Source organism: Platichthys flesus, chromosome 3 (genome assembly GCF_949316205.1).
Source record: "Platichthys flesus chromosome 3, fPlaFle2.1, whole genome shotgun sequence".
In the NCBI taxonomy this organism is placed as follows: Eukaryota; Metazoa; Chordata; class Actinopteri; order Pleuronectiformes; family Pleuronectidae; genus Platichthys; species Platichthys flesus.
In genome coordinates this window covers 22,134,847-22,159,796 of record NC_084947.1, presented here as the reverse complement: position 1 = coordinate 22,159,796, position 24,950 = coordinate 22,134,847, and the positions used below count along the sequence as shown (strand labels likewise).

The 24,950-nt window shown below is 41.6% G+C and overlaps 2 protein-coding genes across 4 annotated transcripts in view; both read right to left on the bottom strand.

The window, feature by feature from the left end:
* Window positions 1-222: 222 nt before the first annotated feature.
* Window positions 223-14,653, bottom strand: cdca2 (cell division cycle associated 2). 3 transcript variants are annotated; one of them, XM_062384895.1, is made up of 15 exons: window positions 14,495-14,653; window positions 13,769-13,961; window positions 13,293-13,429; window positions 8,942-9,107; window positions 8,428-8,570; window positions 7,849-7,974; window positions 6,993-7,092; window positions 6,361-6,686; window positions 5,686-5,737; window positions 5,501-5,575; window positions 5,072-5,193; window positions 4,799-4,864; window positions 4,482-4,553; window positions 2,030-2,204; window positions 223-1,855 (listed from the first exon to the last, which is right to left on the bottom strand). In XM_062384895.1, the coding sequence occupies exons 2-15, from the start codon at window positions 13,959-13,961 to the stop codon at window positions 915-917; spliced, it is 2,694 nt and encodes an 897-aa protein (XP_062240879.1). In that variant the 5' UTR covers window positions 14,495-14,653; the 3' UTR covers window positions 223-914. The 3 variants fall into 3 exon arrangements, with proteins under 3 accessions (XP_062240879.1, XP_062240880.1, XP_062240881.1); XM_062384896.1 differs by having other exon boundaries at window positions 4,799-4,861; XM_062384897.1 differs by lacking the exons at window positions 13,293-13,429; window positions 13,769-13,961; window positions 14,495-14,653 and adding an exon at window positions 9,331-9,688.
* A 2,653-nt stretch (window positions 14,654-17,306) lies between these two features.
* Window positions 17,307-24,950, bottom strand: part of sema4c (sema domain, immunoglobulin domain (Ig), transmembrane domain (TM) and short cytoplasmic domain, (semaphorin) 4C) — a 95,157-nt gene continuing 87,513 nt past the window's right edge. Inside the window, exons 14-17 of the mRNA XM_062384671.1 lie at window positions 24,171-24,328; window positions 23,535-23,626; window positions 20,804-23,330; window positions 17,307-18,580 (exon numbers count right to left, since the gene is read on the bottom strand). Of these exons, the coding sequence (XP_062240655.1) occupies window positions 22,435-23,330; window positions 23,535-23,626; window positions 24,171-24,328 (1,146 nt within the window). The 3' untranslated portion in view covers window positions 17,307-18,580; window positions 20,804-22,434. The remainder of the gene's footprint in view (window positions 18,581-20,803; window positions 23,331-23,534; window positions 23,627-24,170; window positions 24,329-24,950) is intronic.

The following is a 24,950-nucleotide window of genomic DNA, read 5'->3' as shown; positions in this document are numbered from 1 at the left end:
TCCAGACTTTTGACTGGGTTCCAAATGTAGATCAGAATAGTAATTTATAACGCAATAGTGTTTCTGGTTAATGTGAAGGGAAAGCTGCTGTTTGAACAGCTGGAACCTCATATGTGCGGAGATAGGCGTTTTAGTACCTAGTTGAATTACTGCCAAACTAATCTTAAAATTGTCTGTTTAAATTAACGCAATCTGGTAAAGCATTGTAACAGTAGCAAGGTACACTTTGAGTAGAAACACCAAGTCATGTTTAATTTGATGCAATGTACAAGACAAATTCAACTTGACTGGAAATCATCATCAGTCTACAAACTGACTTGAAAACAACAGGGTGAAACAGGGGCGTCTTATGGACATTTCACAGGGATAAAAACATTTCAGCAGCCACAAACACAGTTACCAGAGCCTATTGATTTGATTTCTGTGTTTAAGGCTCATTCACTGCCTCCTACCCTATTTCTTTCATTCTGTCCATCTATAGATGGAATTCCATCCACCCCCTCCTCCCGTAAAAAGCCATGTTCATCTATCCTCAACGAATAGGTATCGACTTGGACGTGCTTCATCCAGTGACTTTGGAGAGGGGGACTGAAGATGCACTTTGATTACCAGCTGAGAAGCGGGTAGTTATTGATTGGGAGGTGGTCAGCAGCCATGACTGGGCTCTGTGTATTGACCGGCTTGGTTACCAGCAGGAATCTGGTTACAAATTACTAGTCAGCTCTAATAATTCACACAGAGAAAACATTACAGGTTTTAGATAACAGAAAACAATCAGGTTGCTCTTTGGAAAAACTGCTGCATTTAATTTCAAGAAAACAGGGATGTGAGGTTTGTACCACAGTGGAATCAATATATCAATTGTTCCCTTTAATCTGTGTTCATTTAAATAAGCAGGCAGAGTCCCATGTTGTCTATTTGAAGTCTGATGAAGAGCTGTCCTGTGTCTCCTCAGAGACTGAAGGTTGGGCAGGGAGAACAGCGCTGAGCCGGCGGCCCCGCGTTTTCCTTCGGGACTCTTTATTCGAGTCGGGTGAGGTCTTAGGCATCCAGGCAAGACCTGCCCCTTTGCTCTGGGCTGCATTGATCTGGTTCCTCAAGCTACGGCGTACAGAGCGCTGCCCTCTAGTGGCGACAGATTTAAATACATCTTCAAAATTAAAGTCAGCCTGCCAGGGAGCCAGGTCTGGATTTACCAGTTGCTCCTCTTCCTGACTGTCGGAGCTCGACCTGCAGTTTTCATGCAGGTTCTCGGCTTGGTCTCCCCGTTGGTTATCCTCCCCTTCATGGCTCGATTGGTGCTCCTGTACCTGGTCCCCCTGCTCCTGGTCAACTGAACTGTTTACAGAGCTGCTCCTGCCCTCGGCTTTTCGTTTTGAGAACTCTGCTGGCACACTCAAGTCATTCAGTTCATCATCTGAAGGTAGGAGAGCATTAAGACTGGCAGGACACCCTGACTTCCCTTCTGAGTTAGTGCTGGGTATATCTGCAGGAATCTTGGCTTCATGTTCTATGTCCTCCTCTCTCTGATAAGGTGCAGTGTGGCCCAATGGGGTTTCCCTTGATGCCACAGGGTTTGTAGTGATTGGGTCTTCACAGTGCTCCTCTGTCAGTCCTCCAGTCTCCTCACAGAGTAGGTTGCAGTCAGCAACACTGACCTTCCTTTTCATCGTTCCTCTCCCTCTGGACCTCTGTCCCGCCAGCCTCCTGGTCCTCACACAGCTTTCTTTACTGGGTTTGGGAGATTTGACGGAGTCTTCTGATGGATTACTCAAGTCGTGTGTCACAGTGAGCTCATCTGTCGCTTCCATGCTGTGAGCAGTGTCTAGGTTCAGGTGAGTCTCTGGGGTTGGAGCTGTTGGGAGAAATGGTAGATGTACTGAAAACTGATTTTAAATGGTTGGTTGTTTTAGAAGAATGTAAATTAACAAAAATACTGGGATTAAAAATGTTTTTTCCAGCCAACAGAAAAGTAAACGAGCTTAGTTAACTACTGCTTCTTAAACACTAAGACAAGGCTTGTTATTACCTGCGTGTTTTGTGCAGCTTGCAGAGGGAGCCTGCGGTGCAGCCAGAGACTGACTGATGAAAGACAGTCTCTCAGTGATGGGACTCAGGTTGGGGTTCTTAGAGGCGTAGTCCCGAGAGCCGTACAGGGAGCGGTCCACGTCCCTGTTCCAGCGACGCGCTGCTGTGGAGGTTGTCTGTGGAAACACAATTTGCTACGTGAGCAGGTCTGAGCAGCTTTGGTTCAAATTGAAAGTAAAACAGCTACAATGGAGATGTAACAGCAAGACAACACTTAAAAAAGGGATTGGTTGCAAGTCACTGCTACAGATCACATCTCAGTCCATATCCTTCCTTTTTGACTTTTCTCTAGTTTTGCATTTTGCTCTTGCCATTTTTACGAGTGATAGCATGAGGCGGTACCTGCAGCCCACTCAGGCTCCACAGATAAATATATGCTGGACATCGGAAGAAGTTTTGCTGTGTCTCCCAGCACAGTCTCAAAAGCATGGAGGAGATAGCAGGAGACCGGCCGCTACACAAGGAGAGCAGGACAGGACCTTAGAAGGGCATCAACCCAGCATCAGGATCGGTATCTGCTCCTTTGTGCGAGGAGGAACATGAGCAGCACTGCCAGAGTCCTACTAAAGGACTTCCAGCAGGCTACTGGTTTGCATGTTTCTGACCAAACTGTCAGAAACAGACTGCTTGAGGGTGGACTGAGGGCTTGACATCATCTAATGGGACCTGTGCTCACAACACTGCACTCTAAAGTTTGATTGGAATTGGCAGGTCCGCCACTGGCGCCCAGTTCTCTAACAGATGAGAGCAAGTTCACACTGAGACAATTTGACAGGGTGAAAGAGTCTGGAGACGCAGTGGTGACCATTCTGCTGCTTGTAACATCATCCAGCATGACCGGTTTGGTGGTGGGTCATTGATGGTCAGGGGAGGTATATATCTTTGGAGGGTCACACAGACCTCCATATGCGAGCTGATGGTAATGTGACTGCAGTTCAGTGTTGGGATGAAATCCTCAGTCCCATTGTCATACCTAACACTGGTGCAGTGGGCCCTGAGGTTCCTCCTGGTGCAGGACAATGCCTTTGATTTACCCTCACTGGCCTGAATCTAATTGAGTACGACTGGGACATTATGTATCAGTGTATCCATTGGCACCAAGTGTCCAGGAGGTCACTGCTGCCCTGATCCAGGTCTGGGACGAGATCCCCGAGGAAACCATCCGCCCACTCATCAGGAGCATGCCTAGTGTTGTCAAGAGTGCATAAAGACACGTGGGGACCATACACGCTCCTGAGTCACATTAAGAGTTGTAGTGATGAAAATTCACCCAAGTTGCATCGGCCTGTGATTTCAACATTTCCCTTTGTGATTTTGAATCCAGTCCTCAAGGGGTCAATGATTTTGGTTTCCATTGACCATCTTTATGTTTTTTGTTCTCAATGAATTTCACAATGTACATCAGTAAAGATTTTCAACATCAATATTTTGTTCATTGAGATCCTGTTTGTATGATTTTTTTGAGCGGCTGTATGTGAATGCATTTGTTACATTGCTGCATAGCTCAGGACCTATGGTCTTGAACACTGTCCTGTGTTACAATGATGAGAGACTATGTGGTCACTTGCCTTCACAAACACAGCAAAACAATACATTGTGGAAGATTAGCGAGAGAGACAGATTTATAATATTTACAAGTTGAAGAGGTGAGGGCTGACAGGAGACACAAAGCATTTTTTCTAAAATGACTTTAAAATAAATAAAAAATAACTTAAAGTTTCCACTTTTGCCCCGAAATTGATAAAAATTCAAGCACTTTAAATGACCCATGGGAAACATAATAATTTCCTTCTGGCATTCTCATGTATTAAATTCACAAACATTGGAAGGTCAAAGCGACTTTGACCCTTTACCTGCATAATTCAGTTCATCCTTGCCAAATTTGAGAACATTCCCATGATAGGTTTGTGAGATATGACAATCAGGAGAGTGAAACAGACACACACAAGGACAAACAAACAGAAAATAAAATGCTTCCATACCTGCTGTTACCACATTAAAATACAGAGTACCAAGTATGATCAACCTTATGCTTTAACATGATTACATGAGTCATAATAAAGCTGTAAAAAAACACTCTTCATTTATGAGCCATGTCAAAATGCTTTGTTCTATTATCTGTGAGAGTGGAGCAGCTTCTCAACTCTTGGCACAACTTGAATTACTTTAAAGATTTCATAATAGAAATCCTATGATTAATGATCATGATAAATCTGCAATGGTGTAGGAGCGCATAAACACACATTCCCTCACACATCTTTTCCTTAACTCAGGCGAAGTAAGCTGTAGTCACATTGTGCAGCTCCATGATTGCCTCCAAGACAGAAACGTCTGCAGGTCCCTCAGTGAAGTGTTGTAAAGAGAAATCAAAGAAGCAGACTCTGCCAGCTCACCTTCATCTTCCCAGAGGCCGTCTTTGCAGCAGAGCGTGTCGACCTCTTCACAGGTTCGCTCTCCTCTGGTTGCTGAGGGATGCAGAGTTGGCATGAGGATACGTTATATAAGACAGTGTCGCTGACACAGTCTCTCTCACACACACATAAAGTGGATATCTTCAGATCTGATTAAGTTCAGATCCAGTAGAATTAAACAGTCGAATAGATAGGAGCATGTTATGACCCCTGACTTATTGAAACAGACAATCTAGTCTGGTACATGGAGATTTCTGGAAGTGTGATCAAGCTGGGAGCAGTTTGTGATAATAGCAGACCTTTCTCTTTCGACTGCCGGTGCGAGCTGGAGCCTCACTTGTAGATTCAAACTCTGCTTCGCGCTGCTAAGACACAAATGTATTTTATAACATGAAATGAAACGGTGTGAGGTTTTAGAATGAAGAGTGGCAATTACTTTGGCAATTTTAAGACAGTAACTGTAAAAATGTGAAGCAAAGTAAATTTGCTAAAAATATATAAAATCTGCTCACAATGACCTATGAAAGAAAATTAATCCGAAATAAAAATATTAAGCTGCAACGATATCAGACCTTTTTCCTCCGCCTCTTGGATCTGACCGGAACTGGAGTTTCAGGTTTCTTCTTATCTGGTGAGGATGCTGGCTCATCCAGGACAACCACCTGAGAGGTTGAGCTGGGTTTAGTCTCAGACTCTGAAATGACCAAGGATGGATTACATGGATTAGTATGGCAAATGATGACCAACAGAAAATGTAACATGTGTCACATACCTTTGTTGTAAACTATGTTTATCATTTGAGTTTTATGAAACCTGTTTCTACACTTTGCCTTTTTCTGTAGCCTTTTCTCTATAATGAGAATACTGAGTACACCGAATTTAATTTCTGATACTTATTGTAGCTTGACACTGATGGTTTTATCAGGAGACAGAAGAAGGCAGAGAACAGGGGAATGAAGACATGAAGCGATAACAAAAGAAAATAAATGCAGTCAGTTCACCTGTCACTATCTTAGACAGAGACTCCTCGTGGAAAGCAGAGTTTAAGTTCAGTGGCTTGGAGTCCCACAGATATCCTGAAATTGTAAACACATATGAAGAGCTGTTTACATAAAAACCGAGTTTCTTTAAGTTATACTTAGGACAACCAATTGTTATTCTCAAGGGTGAATGTGTAATAATGAACCTGTATCACTTGTCACTGCAGAGTCAATCTCCTCCATTGAAGGGAAAACAACCTTAAATGAGAAAATAAAGAAAAGCAACATTTCTCTGTGATGAAATTAACAGGACAAGATAGTGAATTTTATCTTGATTCATCTAAGTTATACACAATTATGAAACAGAACTACAACAACAAGACTAAATACAACTCTAAAACTGAGCATTGGCAACAGAAGAATCACATGTAGCCATGTCAGAACTAATAACAATTTAAGCTGAACAAGTTTCCTGGATGTTTGTGACAGTGTAAACTGATTATTAGACATGTTCCGATACAGATTCCTATACCTAGTATATAGTATATACAAAGAATAAATGCAATAGAACTTCTTTTACGATCTAATTTGTCTGTCATAACTGAAAAAGAATCAATCTAGGAACAGACAACAATTACTTCCTTTCATTCCTGCACATGGTTCACATCGCTGTATTACTTATTAGTAAATTCATGCCATATAAGCCGGCTCTAGCGAACTTTACACTGGCAGAAAAGAGTAACTACTGCAAAATATTTTTTTATAGATGTAGTACATAGATTCACATACTTGCAGATGTCCTACCCAGCATTTATACTTTTAACAAAGTTACTACTATTCAATGACACACACAATCAAAACGACCCTGGCAGCCTGTTTACCTCTCCATCCTCCTCACTGTCTTCGTCCACAGACTGCCTTCTGAAGTTGCGAGGCATTGCGAGTGTAGGGGAGGCACCAAAGATACTGGGGCTGCAGAGGTCTGATGGAGCTTGTGGGGTCTGCGGTTCACTCTTCTGCGGGGTCTTCAGCAGTGAGCGCAGCTGTAAACACCCACCTGGTGTGGGTGCTCGGAGAGGCGTGCCACCCTTCTGTAACGGGGTGCTGGGGGGAAGGTTCTTATCAAAGAACTCAGGAAAGAGCGGACCCCCAAAGTGCACCCTCTTTTTCTTCTTAACAGCAGAGGTCCCAGTGGAGTCGTCATCTCCTGCACAGAGTGCAGAGTAAAACCTTGAATTCAGCACTAAATCATATATTTTTACTGCCTTTATAAACAATGATTAACTCTAAGGCTGTTGGTGTTTTGTTTATAGTTGGGAAAACTTCAAAAACACCTGTTATGTAATTTCTTTGGTATCAAAATGAGGAAAGCTGTATTTGCTCATAGAATAGCAGTGCTAGTGAGTTTGACCCCAATAACACATTCCTTTTCATCCTGGCCTAAAATGCCAGGCTTAACCAAGAGAAAAGGCCACTTCCTCTAACATGGCAACAGAGCATAGTGTGTATTTACCTGTGGGTTTCATCTCCGACAGACCAGGGAGAGAGGGGAAGTGGAAAGGGGAGACAGCCGCCAGTGGTTGGCTGAGGCTGAGGAGTTCAAAGAAACCATCCTGTTGAAAGAGAATAGATGAGATCCTGTGTGACTGTAGTCTGGTGGATTTCACAATACAGACAGTTAAGTAAGAGTCAGTGTTATTAAAAGATAGCTTATATTAGAAAACATGGTACATGGGAATCAAGGTCAACAGAATGTACCCTTCTGCTTCTTCGTCTTTTCATCTCATGAAGCTCAAAGTAGATGTTTCTGTTACTTTCCTTTCTTTGCAATATTTAAAAGTAAGGTTCAGCAGTTTGGGAAATACACTCGTTGACTTTCATGTTGAGGAGTTAGATGAGAAAACTGATCTCACATACACAAACTATATGTGAACCATGTGCAGTGACTTACTCAAGTCAGGACTCTAAGAAATTACTCTGACTGGTCGAGATCAGTTCTATAATGTAACTTCCTGAAAAACTGCATAATATTGTTTTTACTTTTCTGTTTGTGGATGAGTTAAACAAACAATTGAATATGTGAATTAGTCAGTTTTATAGGTTTGGATTGAGATAGATAGACAAATTATGAACTGAAATAGTGGTAGTCAATACCATGGCCCAATTAGTTCCTTAATCCAAAACATCTTTCTAATATCAACACTTCATATACCTATTGAAACATTTAGTTGTGTTAGTGACCTAAGTGACTAATAAACTGCTTTCAATAGAGCTTCTTCATAATAAAAGCTCACCAGTGGTGCTGTGGTTGAAGGAAATGTTCTGTTCACACAGAAATACAGCTCTGATACAGCTTTAGACAAGCAAACCTGTTGGATGTTGGTAGTGGAACAGGTGGCTGGTGGTAGAGGAGGGGAAATAAGCTCAGGCTGGGCCTCTTTCACAGTCTCACTGGATGTTGAAAGTCCTCGTTTCAAACCCAATTCTTCATCCTCCTGTGGACATGATTAAAGAATTTCCACTGTTTTCATTCAGCAGCACTGCACCACAACAAGAACAGTTCTCACATGGGCACATGTCCTACAGGGACCTTGATTTTAGTACCTCTGTGGAAAAGTGCGGTGGTGTTTCCTCTGACACCTTATTATTAAAACATCCATCTAGAGAGCATGTGCATTTTTTTTGGAAGGATAGAAAAAAAGACACATGGTAATCCTTCGGCGGGGAATCCATCCCGTTTCAAAAAACCATAGATGCAGAATATTCAATAATAAATAAATAAATGTAATGTAACTATGTAACTTTCATAGATTTTTTTTTTTTTCGTCTTTTGGATCATTATAGTCAAAGATTCCTGTGGACCACTGTGATCTACCTTCATAAAGGAGAAACAAATAATCAGAGTACATGTATATAAATTATGTACATGAGGCTCTGACTGAGCGTACCTCCTGCTCCTTCAACTTGAACTGGGGGACAGAAGCGCTCGCCTCTCTTATCTCCACTTCGCAGCTTTCAAGGGGGGCCAGGCACCTCCTCTTCTTGGCTGAGGGCATCATCAGTGGTGGGAGGTTTTCCTTGCCATTTCCATCTGCAAGAGAGAGAAAAATAACCCCATCAAAAATAAACATTACATAAACAAACAGAAACAAATGGGAATTGGGGACACCTTCGTTAAATAAATAAATATCACACAGCAAATGTAAATAAAACCTTGATCAAAAGGATGCAGATAAAGACTCATCAGCAACAAACAGCACAGCAACTGGTGCAGTTAAGAGGCTGACCAAGCTCAAACGGAACAAGCGCTCTGATATGTGGTCAGACTCGTGCTTAAACCTTGCTATGCATTAAACTCCAGATTTTTAACAGTGCCTCCAGACATCATGAAGACGTCCTGCTGGTAAAAATCCTTTTTTGGGAGATGGAACTATTAATCTTGTAGCAATGAGGCGGCCTCACCAGACAGATAATCTCTTGTCTTGATGCATCCTCCAGTGTTGCCGTCCTGTCTTGGCATCGGATCACAGACCTCACTCTCCTCCACATCCATCAGGCTCTGGAAGGAGGCCATCTTTTGCCTCAGAGTGGACGCCACCCGGGGAAGAAGGGGGCTGTGACTGACAGGCTGAGGGGTGAGACAGCAAAAAGAAACATGCCTGCTCAGTGATACAGCCTGACATAGACTTCTGAGTGGTATTAATGAGAAGCAGCACATATACCACATTCTCCTTCAAACACAACAATCTAGAAATACTAGGGTTTGTCATTACCATCCACTCAACAGTGACGTTTTTTTTTCCTTTGAGCTAAATATGAGCCAAACTCTAATTCTTCATTATCACACTCACCAGCTGCCGACCAGACAATTGCTTTTCACGGTGGAAAAAATTACAAAAAGTGCACAGAAACTTCTTAAACCACTTCCACAGCATGGTAAAAGTCACTGCTGTCCACAAAAGCCTCACAATGTTTCAAATATGAGGAGCTTTGTTATCATTTGGAAAATTACACAACTTAAATTTGAACAAAACAAGCCATGTGAGCCTGGAGCACTCACCCTTTTTAGTGCCCGCCCCCTTCCATTTATTGGTTCTACATATGTCATCTTCAACACAAAGTGAATCAGGACAGATGTCTTATGGACGCTTTGTATTTTTTTTTTTTTATCCCGATAACAGAACAAAATCATCACCGTTCTCCGTATTATCACGGTATTGTTCAAATGTGCTGTAAATGTTCACAAATTACTGATACATAAACTATAGTAATTTTAAGTTTTATAGTGACATGATATATATTACCAATAAAAATGATGATAGTGTGTTCATTATTTATCAAAGGTCGACAACTTCTTACATTAAGTGCTGATGTCGATCCCAGACACAAAAGTCGGGACAAAATATCAGCGTTTGTACAACGCACACAATTTGGTGGCAGTGGATGTTAGCATTTTTTTTTTTTGCTATGGTCAGAGATAACAAACACATTTCCTTGCGTTTCCTCTTCATTTGCAGCTTTATCTGACAGCATTGTGTCTCAAATTAAATCAAAGTGTTGATTGCCATGATACTACAAACAATATTGTCTCAACAAACCCAGCAACATAAAAAAAAAAAAAGACCCAGATGTTGTCTAACCCTAGTCCAGCTAAATCTTAAACAACTACAGATTATGGTTTGGAGCATATTAACAATAATGAAGGCAAACAGAAGTGGATTTGGGTGCAGAAGTGGTTTGAAAAGACCAAAAGATGTTTTTAATGAGTTCTCTACCCTCTGTTACTTAACATTTACTTTAGTGTTAATGAATTCAACATGGCAGAAGAAATAAGGGTTTGAAGTGTTACACTTCTCACTCTATGACCTTTCTCTTCACACTGGTCAGCTCAAGGTTTGTTTTATGACACAAACACCCACAAATATCAACATTTAAGTTATTTTCATCCAAAGCAAAAATCCAGTACATATCTTGATAATATTTATGCACTGTGTAAGCAGAGTAAGAAAGTAAAACACAACATCTTTGCCTCAAACCTTTAAAATGTTATGCTGTTAAATTGGCAAGTGTCTTTCTCTGCCCATAAAATGTTTTTAAGAGAACCTACAACCTTCACTCAGGAGCAATAATGAGTCTTTCAACATTTATGATAAAGACAATCATTGATTATCAAAATGAACACATTTGTCTTGAAATAATCTTTGGCCATATCCAGCAGATCGAAGCCTCGATGGACCCCCACAGTTTTAAACGGAAATATTAAGCATTACAATAGACTCTGTTCATGTCGCAGTGCAGTGATTTTATATATAAGCATAATTTTCTCTCAACGGACATGTTGACCTGTCCCAGTAAGAGAGGTCCAGGTGTTTCCGAAAACATTTATGATGGCTCTGCTCTATTCAATAGTCCGATTCATTAAGGTCATTGTTTACATCTGTGTTTTTATTACCGCGACATGTAGGAACATGGAACAGGTCATTTATGCACCGCTGCTGTCATGGTAACATGTTTCCTTTTTGTGACCCCGTAGGAGTTAGAAATGGCTTAAATTAACATTCCAGACAGTTTTATAAACCGGTCAACAATTTCAAATATTTTCTGCGGTGAGGAAAAAATACATTCTCTGTGTTTTTCTTACCTGCATATTGTGCCAATGATTAAATAAAGGTTTGTTTTATGAGGATTATAATGATCAGCTTTTATTGAGGTGTTGATTTATTTAAATAGTCTTTTTCAGGGTAATACTGAGAGTTGTCCCTAATTTTTCAATAAGACCTGAGCATTAAAACCCTCATGAATGGAGGATTTATTAGAGGCCTCTTGTATTTATTACATCTAGATTTCTCTAATGACTTGATGAGTGACTGCAATCTATTTTAATGAGTGTTCAGTATTTTCTGATCAGGTATCTGACAAATATGGTCATAACACAGCAGTGCAGTGGTAAATACATGATTGAATAATAGATTGAAAAATTATTGAGATAACAAGCACAGTTTGAATGGACAGTGCACAAGTGCTAAGAATTTTATTGAAGCTGATGTGAAGGACTACATTATGTCTCTGAAGGGCGTTTGCTTTAACAAAGCTAATTTGTCTTGATATATTTTTCTATCAAAACTTCACAGCAGACAGACATGTAACCAGTGCATGTTTCATGGTCAATATTTATTCATTACTATGCTGAATAGGTTTAAAAGTTTTCAATACCTCACTGCGTGTCTATGCATAAAGAATGTGTGGATCAAGTTGGTTGATCTGATATTAACGGATCTGTTATCACCTCGGGTCTCATTCATAACATTTGCGTACACACCACGATCTATAAAAACAAACTTGACAGGAGAATGTGCTCACTTGTACGCTAACTCTGACCCATGCGTACGAACATTTTAGAGACAAGAAAATTACGATGCAGACGTGAGGTGGTGAACTGAAGCCAGATTATTGATCCACTTCATAATTTATATTAAATCAGACAGCGTTATTTGTGCTCGCGCGACATAACTATTCCATATGAGCCTTCAATTGAAAAAGAAATACAACAACTTAGGAAAATTAGTTATGTTGAGATAAACAGCAGAGTTACAGAGCCAAGTCATTAATAGTTTTGAATAATTGCCAACACAGTGCGCGTATCAACAAGTTTAACTTTAGTTTTCATACTGTGTGTGTAAAATTGCTACAGTGAACCTGCCATCATCGGAGCGCACAGGAGATCTCTTACTAAAAATAAAGAAAATCTATTTACTTTCAAACTTCCATTTCCAAATAATATCCCAGAGTAGAGGTTAGGATCTCACTGATGTGTGAAGTAATCGGTCCGATTGCTCTAAATATATAAATACTGTGGTGATACTTTAGTGTAATTCTGCGTGATGAATGCACTGGCACTGATAGGGAAGTGTGGAGTCGAAGGGTGAGAAGGAAACGAGGGTTCAGCGATCACAAGGATTTTTTGTCCCGTGATGATGACTCAGCTGATATAGATTCTATAGATCTGTGATGTTGGATCTTTGAGCTGAACTGAATCCAGCATCACACACACCGACCCGACGGAAGCCTAACCACCCCAAGTACTCACAACTCTGGTTTATTAACCGACAGGTATGTGTGTGGTATGATTAACACTGTATACCATTCGCCTCTCTATGTAGAGCCCTTTTAATCATTTAAAAATATGATTATCTTAAATTGTATAGATAGGGGACATCACAGCTGTCTGAATGTAATAATCCTGCAGTTTTGGATGATAAAATACGTTCAGGAGATACGACAAAACTCACTCTCATTCACTGTATTAACAGAAGCAGCAGTGTATCAGTGTATTTTCTGTATTAATGAGATCACTGCTGTGGCCACTAAATCTGTCTTTCTTCAACACTGACATCAAGGTGTTTGCTAGTGATGTGGATTTGGAGTATGAGACAGATCCCAGTACACATGTTTCCAGGTGGACTTTGATTTATAGGTAACATTACCTTTCGTTGTGTGTGTTCAGGGTTTTATCAATCTCAATCCCGTTTGTACACATGTACACTTTTAGTATGAATCCTATGCAGAGTTTTATACATGAGGCCCCTGGTGAGGCTGGAGAGAACTGACTATTTTCAGACATGAATTCCAGAGATTGGTCGAGACATTTTCAAGATTTCATGTCTAAAATTGTCCACAGAAATGTTTTAAAGGTATGCCGCACAGTCTCACTAATGTTTCAGTATTGATCACACAGAGCTGACACTCTGATATGATGTGACATGGGTGCAAGATCAGTGCAAATAACTCCTGAGCTACTACTTGAGCCTCTCACCTCAGGAGTTTGGTAGTTTATTGGAGTCTTCAATCTCTGTTGTGCCATGAAGCGGATGAGGGAGTTTGTCTCTGGTGAACCACGGACACCGATGCCGGATCGCCGCCTTGACTTCATTTGTGATAGACGAGACTTATCTAAAGCAAGATGGAGAAGAACAAAACTTTAGTAAGACTCACCTCATGCAATATACTGTGTATGAGAAACCCCTCGTCTTCTCTGGACTCTGAATATATGCACAAGTGGTGCTGTTTTGGTCACAACTCTGACCATGGTTTAATTAGGACAACTATGATTTAATATGATCACATTTTATTTCTTAATATTACAGACAATAATAATCCTACAGCATTTCTACAGCTTTTCTTGAAGTCTGCTTTGAGGCCAGTGGTGGCTGAGCACAGCAGCAGAATCAATCCAAATCAGAAGTATCTTGACAATGCTGTTCAGCATGGAACAAGGACCAGTCCTCTCACCTTTGTGGTTTGATGAGGCCGCTGGGGTGAAGCTCTGGACAGAGATGCCAAACCCACGGGAGGTGAGCACGGAGAAATTCAGGGGGTCTGGGGTGACGGTTAAAACAGGAAGGGTGTTCTCTTCTGAGGGGGGCAACATCTCGTCCTTATGAGGTCCTTCTGGGTCAACAGGGTTCATCTCTGCGCTTTCCATCTGCACAGATGGCATATATCTTAGGATTCAAGAGCAGCTGAAGCAAAGGTGACAACAGTAGTTACCAAGTTAGGATGGATCAGAACAGATGAGCAGTCAGTCACCTGCTTATCCATTCTTTACCGTTCCAATACGAGTCGTGCCTGTAACTCATACAGTTACCGTCAAATTGAAATTAACATCTAGTAGAGGAACTAAACTCCATACTCCGTGACGCGGTCGTGTTCCCTCATCTTTAGCTGGGTGGTACAAGTTACCTGACAACCATCCTTCACATACGTGAGAACATTAGCTTAACTCAAATCCCCTTGCGTCTGCTTCACACTGACAAACTGTGTTTGTGGTTTGACTGGTGACCGAAAAGTGACCCAGTAATAGTTTAACAAAGACAGAAAACAAAGGAGAAAGGCGTTGCTATTACTGACCAAATAGAAAAACTAACTTCAAGCTAACAGGAGCTTCATAGAGACGTTAGCTAGCAGCGTCAACACTAGTGTCGAAGAGGAATAAGTGACGGCAAATAAAACACTTACCTTGAAAGTCCTGAACAAAAAATAGAGGGGTCTGCTGCTTATTAATATAAAAAACACAAATTTTTCATAAAAAGGCCATTAATGGCTCGCATGCTCCTAAAAATAAAACACGATTAGAAATGGGGCAGCAGAGAGCAATTCAAATCTCGCTCCACACGAGAGCCCGGCGGAGTGCGGATCCTTCCGCGAAGAACTCCGCCTATCTAGTGCACACTTATTTTACTTAAAAGCACTCTACGGGGAAAATGTTTTTATTTTAAATATGAAGAATGAACGAAAAATAATCTGGTTATTAAAAACGTCGACAGTGACTGTGAAACGTTATCGCTCAGCGGAACTAACTTCTGCATATGTTCGGGCTCCGAGAAGGACCGGAACGATAGCCGGAACTCGTTTAATATGAACTGGCCAATAGCAAGACAGGATAGCGCGTGCTCTCTTAAAGTCAAAGGTGAAAATATATATTTTGGAAAAAAGGAAAGATAGATAGATAGATAGACAGACAGACAGATAGACATATATATATATATATATATATATATATATATATATATATATATATAAAGATAGATAGATAGATAGATAGACAGACAGACAGATAGACAGATATATATATATATATATATATATATATATATATATATATATATATATATAGATAGATAGATAGATAGATAGATAGATAGATAGAGATGAGGAGTTTGCCAAACAGATGTCTTTATGATGAGTTTGTTCCAAAGAGTGGGAGCTCTGAGAGCAAAAGCCTGCTCACCTTGGTCGCCAGCAGAGGCTTTTAATGACGAGCAGGGGCCTCAGGTTACACCTGGGCACATGTGATGTAAATAGATCTCAAATGAACTTCAGTGGTCACCATCATGAAACTAAATGAATGTCACCTAATGAAAAGCAGTTATGGTAAATGGTCGGTATTTATATGGCATTTTTCTAGTCTTGATGACCACTCAAAGCACATTACAGTACAGTTTTTTGGCAATTTACCCATCCATTGAGTGAACATCTATGGGCTTCGCCATGCAGAATGGGAAGACTGGGATCGAACTGCAGACCTTCCGCTCTACCCCCTTAGCCACAATCGCCTCTTAAAAATCTATTCAATTAAAACCATCATATTTGATGTGTATTACACTGGTTTACATCACTTGCAGTCTCCTCTGTGCTTCAAAAATCAATAAGCCTCAACAGGTGGGTGAAGTGTTGGAAAGCTCAGTAAACCTTGTACCCACACAGACACCCACTGTCTGAAACTCCCACAGAGTTCCTCCTTTTCTGAGGTTTGAGAGTCTGTGGTGCAGCTGACTACACAGAGATCAGATGCAACAGGGATCCTCGCTCCACAGCTGGGACTATCGACCACATGAAGCATGTGGCCTCCTCTGTTGACACCAAGCAAGGCTGCGCGAGTCCGGGGAAGGAAGCTCCACTGCTGTTGTTGTTGTCAGGCAGTACACACTGGGGAAATATAACAGCTCGAGATGTTCAGCAGTGAAGTATCACTGAATCTGTACTGTGAAGTGAATATCCCGGGTCAAAGTTCACCAAAGTTCAACTCAAAGCCACGCTGCCAGTTTGTTTTGGAACAGGAAGCCAACTTTATGTTCACCTTCTCGCTGTGGGCATGACCACGCTCTAATGCTGCATTCACAGCAAATGCGAAGCGAACTGTTTGTGCACATGCAAAGTCAATGTAAAGACAGGAAATTGGCCCGGTTACGCCTACGTGAATGCATCAGCAGCAAAACTTTGCCTCCTAGTTCACTTCCAATCAGCACCAGCAGGAAGACAAAAAAATGAATATATTTGCTTCCTGTGGCAAACAAATCCCAAGCAAGGCTTCATGTGGAGTTCAACTTGACCTGGGATATTTACTTTGCTTTAGTATAAGTGCGGCCGTGCCCCCACTCACACCGGGCAGCACTAACGTGTGTGTAGGTTTTTTACTATATGCTTCAATGCCCTTGTTATGTTACTGTAATCGTAATTATCATTTTAATTATTTCTGTCCCCATTTAAAGGGTGATGACCATCAACACCATCTGTCAATTCCCTAATGTGTTGATTAGAGGTACATTATTTAATTTTATGTCATTTAACACAATCTATTACAATAAAAGTGTTTTTTGTTGCAATATTTTTTATATTAGAACCAAGAGATGTGTGGAGCTGCCACTGTTCTTCCTCTTTCTTCTTTTTATCATCATAATACTGACTCTATAAAGGAAATTCCAACCATTTACTCAACACATCTCTGGGCGCCTGCTGACAATTTTTCCTGCGACACCGTTCACAACAGTTGCAGATAATTGTTACAGCGGACACAGGATTGTCAGAGATGTGTCGGCGTATCGTAGCTGGGGGTTCATTGGTTATTCTGAAGCTCTGTTGAGATAAGCTTTACATCATTTTGTAAAGCAAGTATGTTAATAACTACTCTCACGATGCATATGCAGATGATTTGTGTCCAAGTTATCCTACTTTGAACTCAATGCAAAGCCATGCTGTGGATTTCCTGTGCCACAGGAAGCAAATGTATTTGCCTACATGTTATCCTAAATATGAGCTAAAGGAGCTCTTCAGTAACATAGTGTTAAACATTGGGAAAACATATTGATCAAAAAGAATAAACCAAACTTTTCCTGACATCAGGTTTATTTTCTCAGACTTAACAAATCTCTTTCAAACAACAGAAAACACTGTGCAGCTGTTATCATCAACCCAGTCCAGCCTGCAACAGATTTTGATGTGTAAAAATTGGCAAACTTCCACTTTAACAAACAAACTCGGACACATCAGGTATATCTCTATTTTTATTTGTGTATATATACACATATAAAAAATAAGGACATATGTACAATGATAATAAATATCAACAATGTTTGTACAAGTGAAATAAGTTACTTAACATAGTTTAAAAACAAACATAAAAGATCACTAATAGACCAGCAACAAATGGGGCAAAATTAAACTGGGCTGATATTAAAATAATGAAAATAATAACGTGAGAAAACAGCAGAGCTTAAAGCCTCATGTGAAAGAAATGTTATGAGCTAACAAATGAGTAAGAACTTAGGAAATGCACCTTGTGTGCATTATATAAGCATTTATTTTCAAGCCCAATGCCGGTTTTCATTTTCTTTTGTTTTCATAACATGTTAAATTAAAGTCAAAGCCTAATTGTAAATAGAGAATCTATTAAGACATAACTACCAGTGTAAAGAGCAATTTGTTTTTATCTTTCTGCCTCAGGGAAATTAATACTATAAAGTGGGCTCAGTTAAGCACTGATCAGCGTTTACTTATTTGGTTTTCAGGAGCTGACAAATTAAATAATGGGTAATTTTTGGTACGTTATTCAGCCTTTGATAAAAGTGAGGGCATTAATAATCAGATCCAGCAGATCACTACTCACTGTACTGTAAACAGAAAAAAACAAAACAGGAAGTCAGTCAGCATCAAGCCGTCATTGTGGTTTACTTGGGGGGAAAATTTGCTGCTCAAAAAAATGTGATGAAAACATTGCGGAAATCAGCTCAGTGTAGCAAAGTGGACGGACTGCCGAGATTTAAATATCGATCAGGAATCAAATAAGTTTAATTTAAAGTACGTCAACAAGAACAAAGCAACTGCAGTCTACTTTGGCTTATTTCAAAAGGTGAACAGGCACAGAAAAAGTAAACAAGTTGAAATGCAGCCATGAATATTCCTGTACAACCCTTGAACCATTAAAATCAGACATATTTTATTTGTGTTTTTTTTTCAAAGAGAGCATTAGTGTTCCACAATATGAGTGTCTGTAAAAGTCAGAAAAATGATCAGTCAAAATGATGCACTTGTACAAGGATGATCATATCAAAGATGTACACTCCACTTGCAGAGGATCATGCAACGCGAGGATGGAGAGCTGATGGCTGAGTAGCTCCATGACATTGGGATCATGTCTGATATTCTACATCTCTCTCAGCGATCTGTACACAGTGGGACAAAACAGAGTAGTCCTGTCCTCTCCTTCCTTCTTGCTGTGCTCCTCTGGTCCAAACAGACACGTCCCAAAAAACACATTAGCCACCCCTGATGGAAACAGGACAGAAAGAAGACAAAAGTATGTGAAGTTAATAACAGCTCGGCTCAATATGACTTTATCACTTTCAAATGCAGTTTGGGCTGTATTTCAATCTTTTTATTGAAATTACATCAGGAACTAGGTTGTAATTTTTTAGGACATGATTATATTACCGTTTGTGTATTCAATAATTTAGTGTGGTGCCTCATTCTAACACATCATTATACCTTGATTAATTGCAGATTAATAGAAATTATGCAAAAATATACAGAGATCGTTACAAAAAGGTCCAGTATCCTGTCTGAATATTGCAGGAATAAAATCGTAATTAAACAGAGGTTTCAGTCAGACAGAGGTCTTCCCGTGGTCAACCCATTTTGATCTTTGGCAGATTGAAATATTCTCTTTTTGATAAAATGTTCTGACTGGGAGCTTCAGGCAGTGTGCCGACCCTTTTCTTATCTCTTGCCAGCCATGAAAGATTTTCTGATGCACCCGCCCCTCAAAACTTTAATAAAAGAGCACACAAGTAGAACGTTAGATGTGAAGGAGACCGGTCATATAGGGCAGAACATGTGATATAGAAAGACTTGAGGTTTCATCCATGCTAGGAAGTGTGTGAGACGGAACTGGAGCAAAGTGGTGCTTTGACTTAAAAACTATCATAAACGTGATCCCCTGCTAACCTCAGAAGATATACGGTTTGTCACGTCACAATGTTACGCAAGGTTACATTAGCTAGTTAGCTCTGATCATAAAGTACAGCAAAGGCTGATGGGAGGGTTGTGGGTTTTACTGGTATCTGCTCATAAAACAAGATAATGAAATGAAGTGACCTTGTGGTGTGGCTGAAGGAATAGGCACAAGATCATCAAGTTACAACAATTCATCCTAAAGCGACCAAGAATGTCTCAAACACATTTCGTGGTAATTCATTAAAACAAGTCCAGTCTGGACCAACTGACCAAGAGCTGCACCACTAACATGGCTAACATTATAAAACACATGCTAATTGTGGACGAAAATTCCATCATCTTAATAGATATGCTGATCTGACATTCTTAAACCAGGCTACATGAACTTATTATGTTATGGCAAATTCTGTAACTGCACTGTTCTATATTATCTATAAGACCAGTTTTCTTGCTAGACTTCTAATGCTTTAATTAGCAATGACAGTGGTAATCAACCAAATCATCAACCAATTATGACTTGTCTCATCGTTTAAATAAAATTGACATTCTGGGGAGGAGGCATATCCGCTTTCTTGCTGAGATTAAGATGAAAACATGCATTTGACTCTCGTGTCTTTTGTTTAGAACTGGAGCCAGAGATGGTTTGTTTAGTTTAGCTTAAAGACTGGAAACAGTGAAAACCTAGCTCTGTCTAAATTAGAGCAAATACCAACCAGAACCCCTTCAGCTCACTAATTAACACATTATGTCTTGTTTCTCTAAGCTGCACAAAACCTAAATGTAAAACAACGGTTTGCGGTGTGCCATGAGATTATGTGCTGTTTAATCTCTTGTCTTGGAGCAGAGACTGGAGTCTGTGACTTGCTACTGATTTTACACTTTGGCTTTTAGATGGATGAAACAAACAACATGTTAATTATTAAACTTTGGAAAGAGGCTGCTTTTTAAGTTTACAGGATGATAGATGGAGCTTGATATTCAATGGACAGGTAGATTGTTTTATGAAGATGGATGACATGAAGGCTCATGTCTTGATTGCCCCCTAGTGGATGGCTGCAAAATGCATGCTATAGAAATTGAGTGAAACTTCACAACGAGACTGTCTTGAGATCTGTTGACTGCATGTATTGTCTGGACCTTGTTTACGAAGCTCCACCCACCTATCTACTGTGCCAATGATGCCATATGTCTACGCTGTCGACAAATGACGTCATCGGCCCAAGATGGCAGCATTCCTATACAGGTTATTTTTCCATTATTTCTGAAGTGGACACACGTCGTCTATCTTTACATCCAGTTTATGTTCTCATGTCACTATAAGCAAGAGAGCAAATACGAATATTTTCCAACATGTTGTATAATTCCTTTCAGGGATACATTGGAAAAAGCGAACGCAAGATAAGCCCGATAAATAAACCGAATAATTCTAAACACAACACAGAGCAGCACTAAAACCAACAATTTCAATTGGAAATCGTTAAAGGTTAGGAGTCTGCCCAAATCTGTTTGCAAGAATTTAATTAGGTGGAATAATACCTGTCACTGGGAAATGGCTGCTTTCCGCCTGGAGCCAGTAGTTTTTCAGCACAGCAGCATTCTGTCTGTTTGTCTGTCTGTCCATTCTTCCATTGAGACTGTGTGTATCTGTTCTTTTTGTGTTGGTGTGTTTTACAGTGCTCTTCCTCTGTATGAGTCCACAGTGGCCCTGGGTCAGTCTCTGGGCATCGGTAAGAGGGAGGGGTTCCATGAGGGGGGCATCACAAACACACTATAGTCCAGGATGGTTGGCATTCATAGGTCTTTGAATGTGTGTAAAATGTGTGTTTGTGTGTGTGGGAGGGGTAGTTTCCTTCTTGGCAGTGTAAATTACCACCCTCACCAAACACAAAAGATATAAAGCACTTATTGGGACATCCACAGCGGTCGCAACAGTGAGGGTTCAACTACATTCTCCATGCGTCATCTCTTCATGTTAACTTCAATTTGAAATTAAGTGCGCAACTATTGTTCCGCTGCTAAGAGCTGAATGCAAACAGCCTCTTCTTATTTTTTAAGGAAAGTAAACGTCCATAACAGCCCAACCTAAACACATGTCAGTTGTACAGTGTGCAAATGTAATTCGGAGTGAACTTGTTGTACGCTGGACTTGAACGTGCAGTAGGGGGTCACCGTGCAGGGCCGAACAAGGACTGTAAGTGCTTGCCCTCACATAGTCAATCACAGGGGAGGGGGGCATCAGTCACTTGACAATCATCTGAACACTGCTGTAGTCCATAAGACATAGAAAAGGAACAAGTAAAGAACAACAAGAAATGTCTTCGTTCAAACCAACCATCACAACAAATGAAAGTGGAAGGGATCGAGCACTCCCTCCGTGGGTAAATACAATGCAGGAGAAAGCTCACAAATTGAGCAGAGAAAGTCTTGAGAGATTGTCTTTCATTAAAAAAAAAACATCTTCAATGCGCCTTTCGGTACGATTCTCTTAATTTTCCGTTTAATTTCCTCTCTCTTTGTCTCTTGCTCTCTATCCTCTCCTCTCTGTCCCGTGCAGGGTTCCCGCTGAAGGGACCTGATTGTCGACTTGCTTCGAGATTAATTAGCCTTTTTATTCCGCTCTCACACTCATGGCTCACGAATACAAAAACGGAAAACGTGCTTCCAGTTTATAAGTGCAGTAAGCTGAAACAGTCTCAAAGGAAAAGAGGGAACGAGAATCAGTTTAATGTTTCCAGTCAGTTGCTTTTTCTGTTCGTCAACTGGGGACTAAAAGCTTCACTTGGTCCGCTCATCGTTAAAAGAAATGTGCCCTTCAGGAAACACGAAACGCCATTTGTTTGATTTCCATTCGGGAGGTGCTCTCCTTTGCGTTCAGGCTTTTTACTAACACAATTTACACAAGTGGTGATGCTGCCCAGAACACAATAATTACAGGAGAGAGTGTTGGCGAACACGATGTATGAGTGCGTATAATTAACATGCTGTGTGCTCTAAAAGTCTACAGTGAACCTAACGGGCATCGGCGGAGCGAGAGAGAGAAAGACAGCATTGGGAATTGAGAGCTTGTCGATGAAAGAGAGAGAGAGAGCAGGCATCCTCACAAGGAGGGAGGTAGGTTGGTTGTTTAGTTTTTCCAACTCAGGGAATGAAGACAGAGGAGGACGGGCCTAGACGGACGACTCCTCTGGGTTTGCGTCGGGCAGCACGCTCCTCTGTTGCAGGGTGCGTCTCAGCTCTTCCTTGAATGGGCTGGAGTAGTCGTTCCCGCCCATGCCGAGGCCTCCCAGTCCGCCGCCCCCAGCGCCAGCTCCGCTAGCCCTCTCCTCCCCTGCTGTGCTCAGGTTGAGGCGGATGTAGCCATTGCTACCAGAGCCTCGGATATTGGTAAGGCTGAGACGGCTGGGGGAGTGAATGGGCTGGCCGGGAATGGCGCTGGGCGACGCCGTACTGCTGACACTGTTGGGCGCCAGGGCGTGACCGGGAACGATCTTCAGTGAGCCGTCCGAGTAGTAGTAGTTGGCACCTGTTTCCCAAAAGCGGTCCTCGTCGCTGGGCATCTTGCTCGGCACAAAGGTGGGTGGCTCCTTGGGCAGAGTGATGGGATACACCAGGGTGCTCTCCAGAGGCTTCATGTCTGCTCCTTTTCCTAACGCCAGCTTCAGCCTCCTACGCAGGTAAAGGGCTGCTACAAGGAGCAGCAGGCACGCCACGCCGAGTGTGATGACCAGCACCCAGAATAGCCCCATGCTGCTGTCTGGAGCCCGCGCCTCCATGAATACCGGGGCACTGGCGACGACAGCCACCTGGTAGCGCTCTGTCTGAAACTTCACTCCCTGCTCCTCAGAGTAGCAGATGTAGCGACCGGCTTGCATCTGGCCCGCTTCGGGGATGACGAGGGCTTTGAGGGTACGGTCAAAGCGTGGCCCTCCAGCCTCTGGGTCTCCCAGCTGGAGCTCACGGTCGTTGAGAACCCAGAAGGGCTGAGCCAGGTTGGAGACCAGGTTGCAAGGCAGCACCATGTCAGAGCCCACCACCACTGTTACGTTCCTCAGACGGGTGTGCTCTGAAGGGGCACAGGAGAAGTGCGTTAAAAGTCATAATTTCTCCAAATCATATTCTACACTGGCAAGCTCTCTTCTGATTAATTCAACTTCTTCAGCTCAATTCAAATATATTCATTGTCCTCTTTCTTTGCTCCCAAATTGCATTCAGCACTGACAGCCAATTCCCACAAGGGGCCACTACTGAGATGTGGCTCCATACTCACCGGGGCTGGGGATGGAGACAGGCTTATCGAACTTGGTTTTTCCCCGGGTGAACCTTTCCAGCAAGAGGTCTTGTGACAGGGAGGAAGGGGAGCTGGAGAGGAAACAGCAGAGAGCAGAGCGGAACATTAATAATGGACCTCAGGGACGTTTCCATCCTGAGTGCTACAGCCAAGAGTAGACCAATATATGTATGTGTGTCGAGCTCATACTCGAAACTCAAAATAACCTAAATTTATAGAAAACACTTCAAACCAAATCCTATAGAAGATAATTTCCAAATTGAAGGAACAGATAACATTTGAATGTACTTAATTAGACTGATATATCAGCCTTTTAAACTGGGCATACACAGTGCAACTTTAGAAATGATGTTAAATTCCACCTCCCACTGAAAATTGTTCCTCTATTTTGCCAAAGAACAAAAAGAAGACGTCAAAGTTTGTTTGCTAACGGTGCTTACAATGTGTCATTTGTCCAAAAAAAGGGGCGAGGATTTTGAAAGTCTGCTATCAGTAAGGAGCTGCTTATATGCATTCAATAAAACATACAGGCATCAACATCAGAGGACACATTCTGAAAGCTCTACTGGTTGGAATCTATATTTCTTGGTATTAATGGATGCACATGGGTCTCACCTGCGATGGAGGTCGATGCGGACGCAGGCCCGACCCTCACTGTCCCAGGCGCAGTAAGGATCCCGGGCGAGAAGACAGTCTGGCTGTGACTGATAGCGGCTGCAGTTGGCCAAGGGCAGCTGGAGAACTTCAGACCGAGAGCCGATATACAAGTACTTCTACAGAGAAACCGAGAGAGAAGAAGAAGTGAGAGGAAGGAAGACAAAGAACAGATCCAGCCATCCAGAAACAGAAACCAGAGAGAGATGAATAAAAAGGAAAAGAGGAAAGATAAACAGAGAGGAAGAGAGGGAGAGTGACTCAGTTCAGGGTTAGAGGAGATAATGGGATAATGACTCTCAATTACAATAACATTCACTCCCTCGACCCTCTTCCAATCCAATCTGGCCTGCGCTCTTTTTTCTCAAAAGCTGTTATAAAATGTCTGGTCGCGGCTAAGCCAGCAATAATGAGATTAGCAGTAGGCTTTCGGGCGGAGCACACCCCATCAAAACTGCATCGATCTGCAGACATGTCATTGAGGAGCCACGGGGACGCAGCCGGAATCAACACTCAGCCTCAGTTGACAGGGCCGGGAGTTTGAGAAAACAAAGGGGGCAGAGGTTCAATTCCCCAACCGTGGTAAGGGTTGTAATTACTGTGATTGTGAAGAGAGTTTTGGATTCATGAGGCGAGGTAACACTTGATCTGAAAAAGGGCAGTGTTGATAAAAAACATCTGCTGAGTGCCACCGGGCCTAGCCATGATTGTAAGTGTCTGCCAAAAAGGGCATTAACAGAT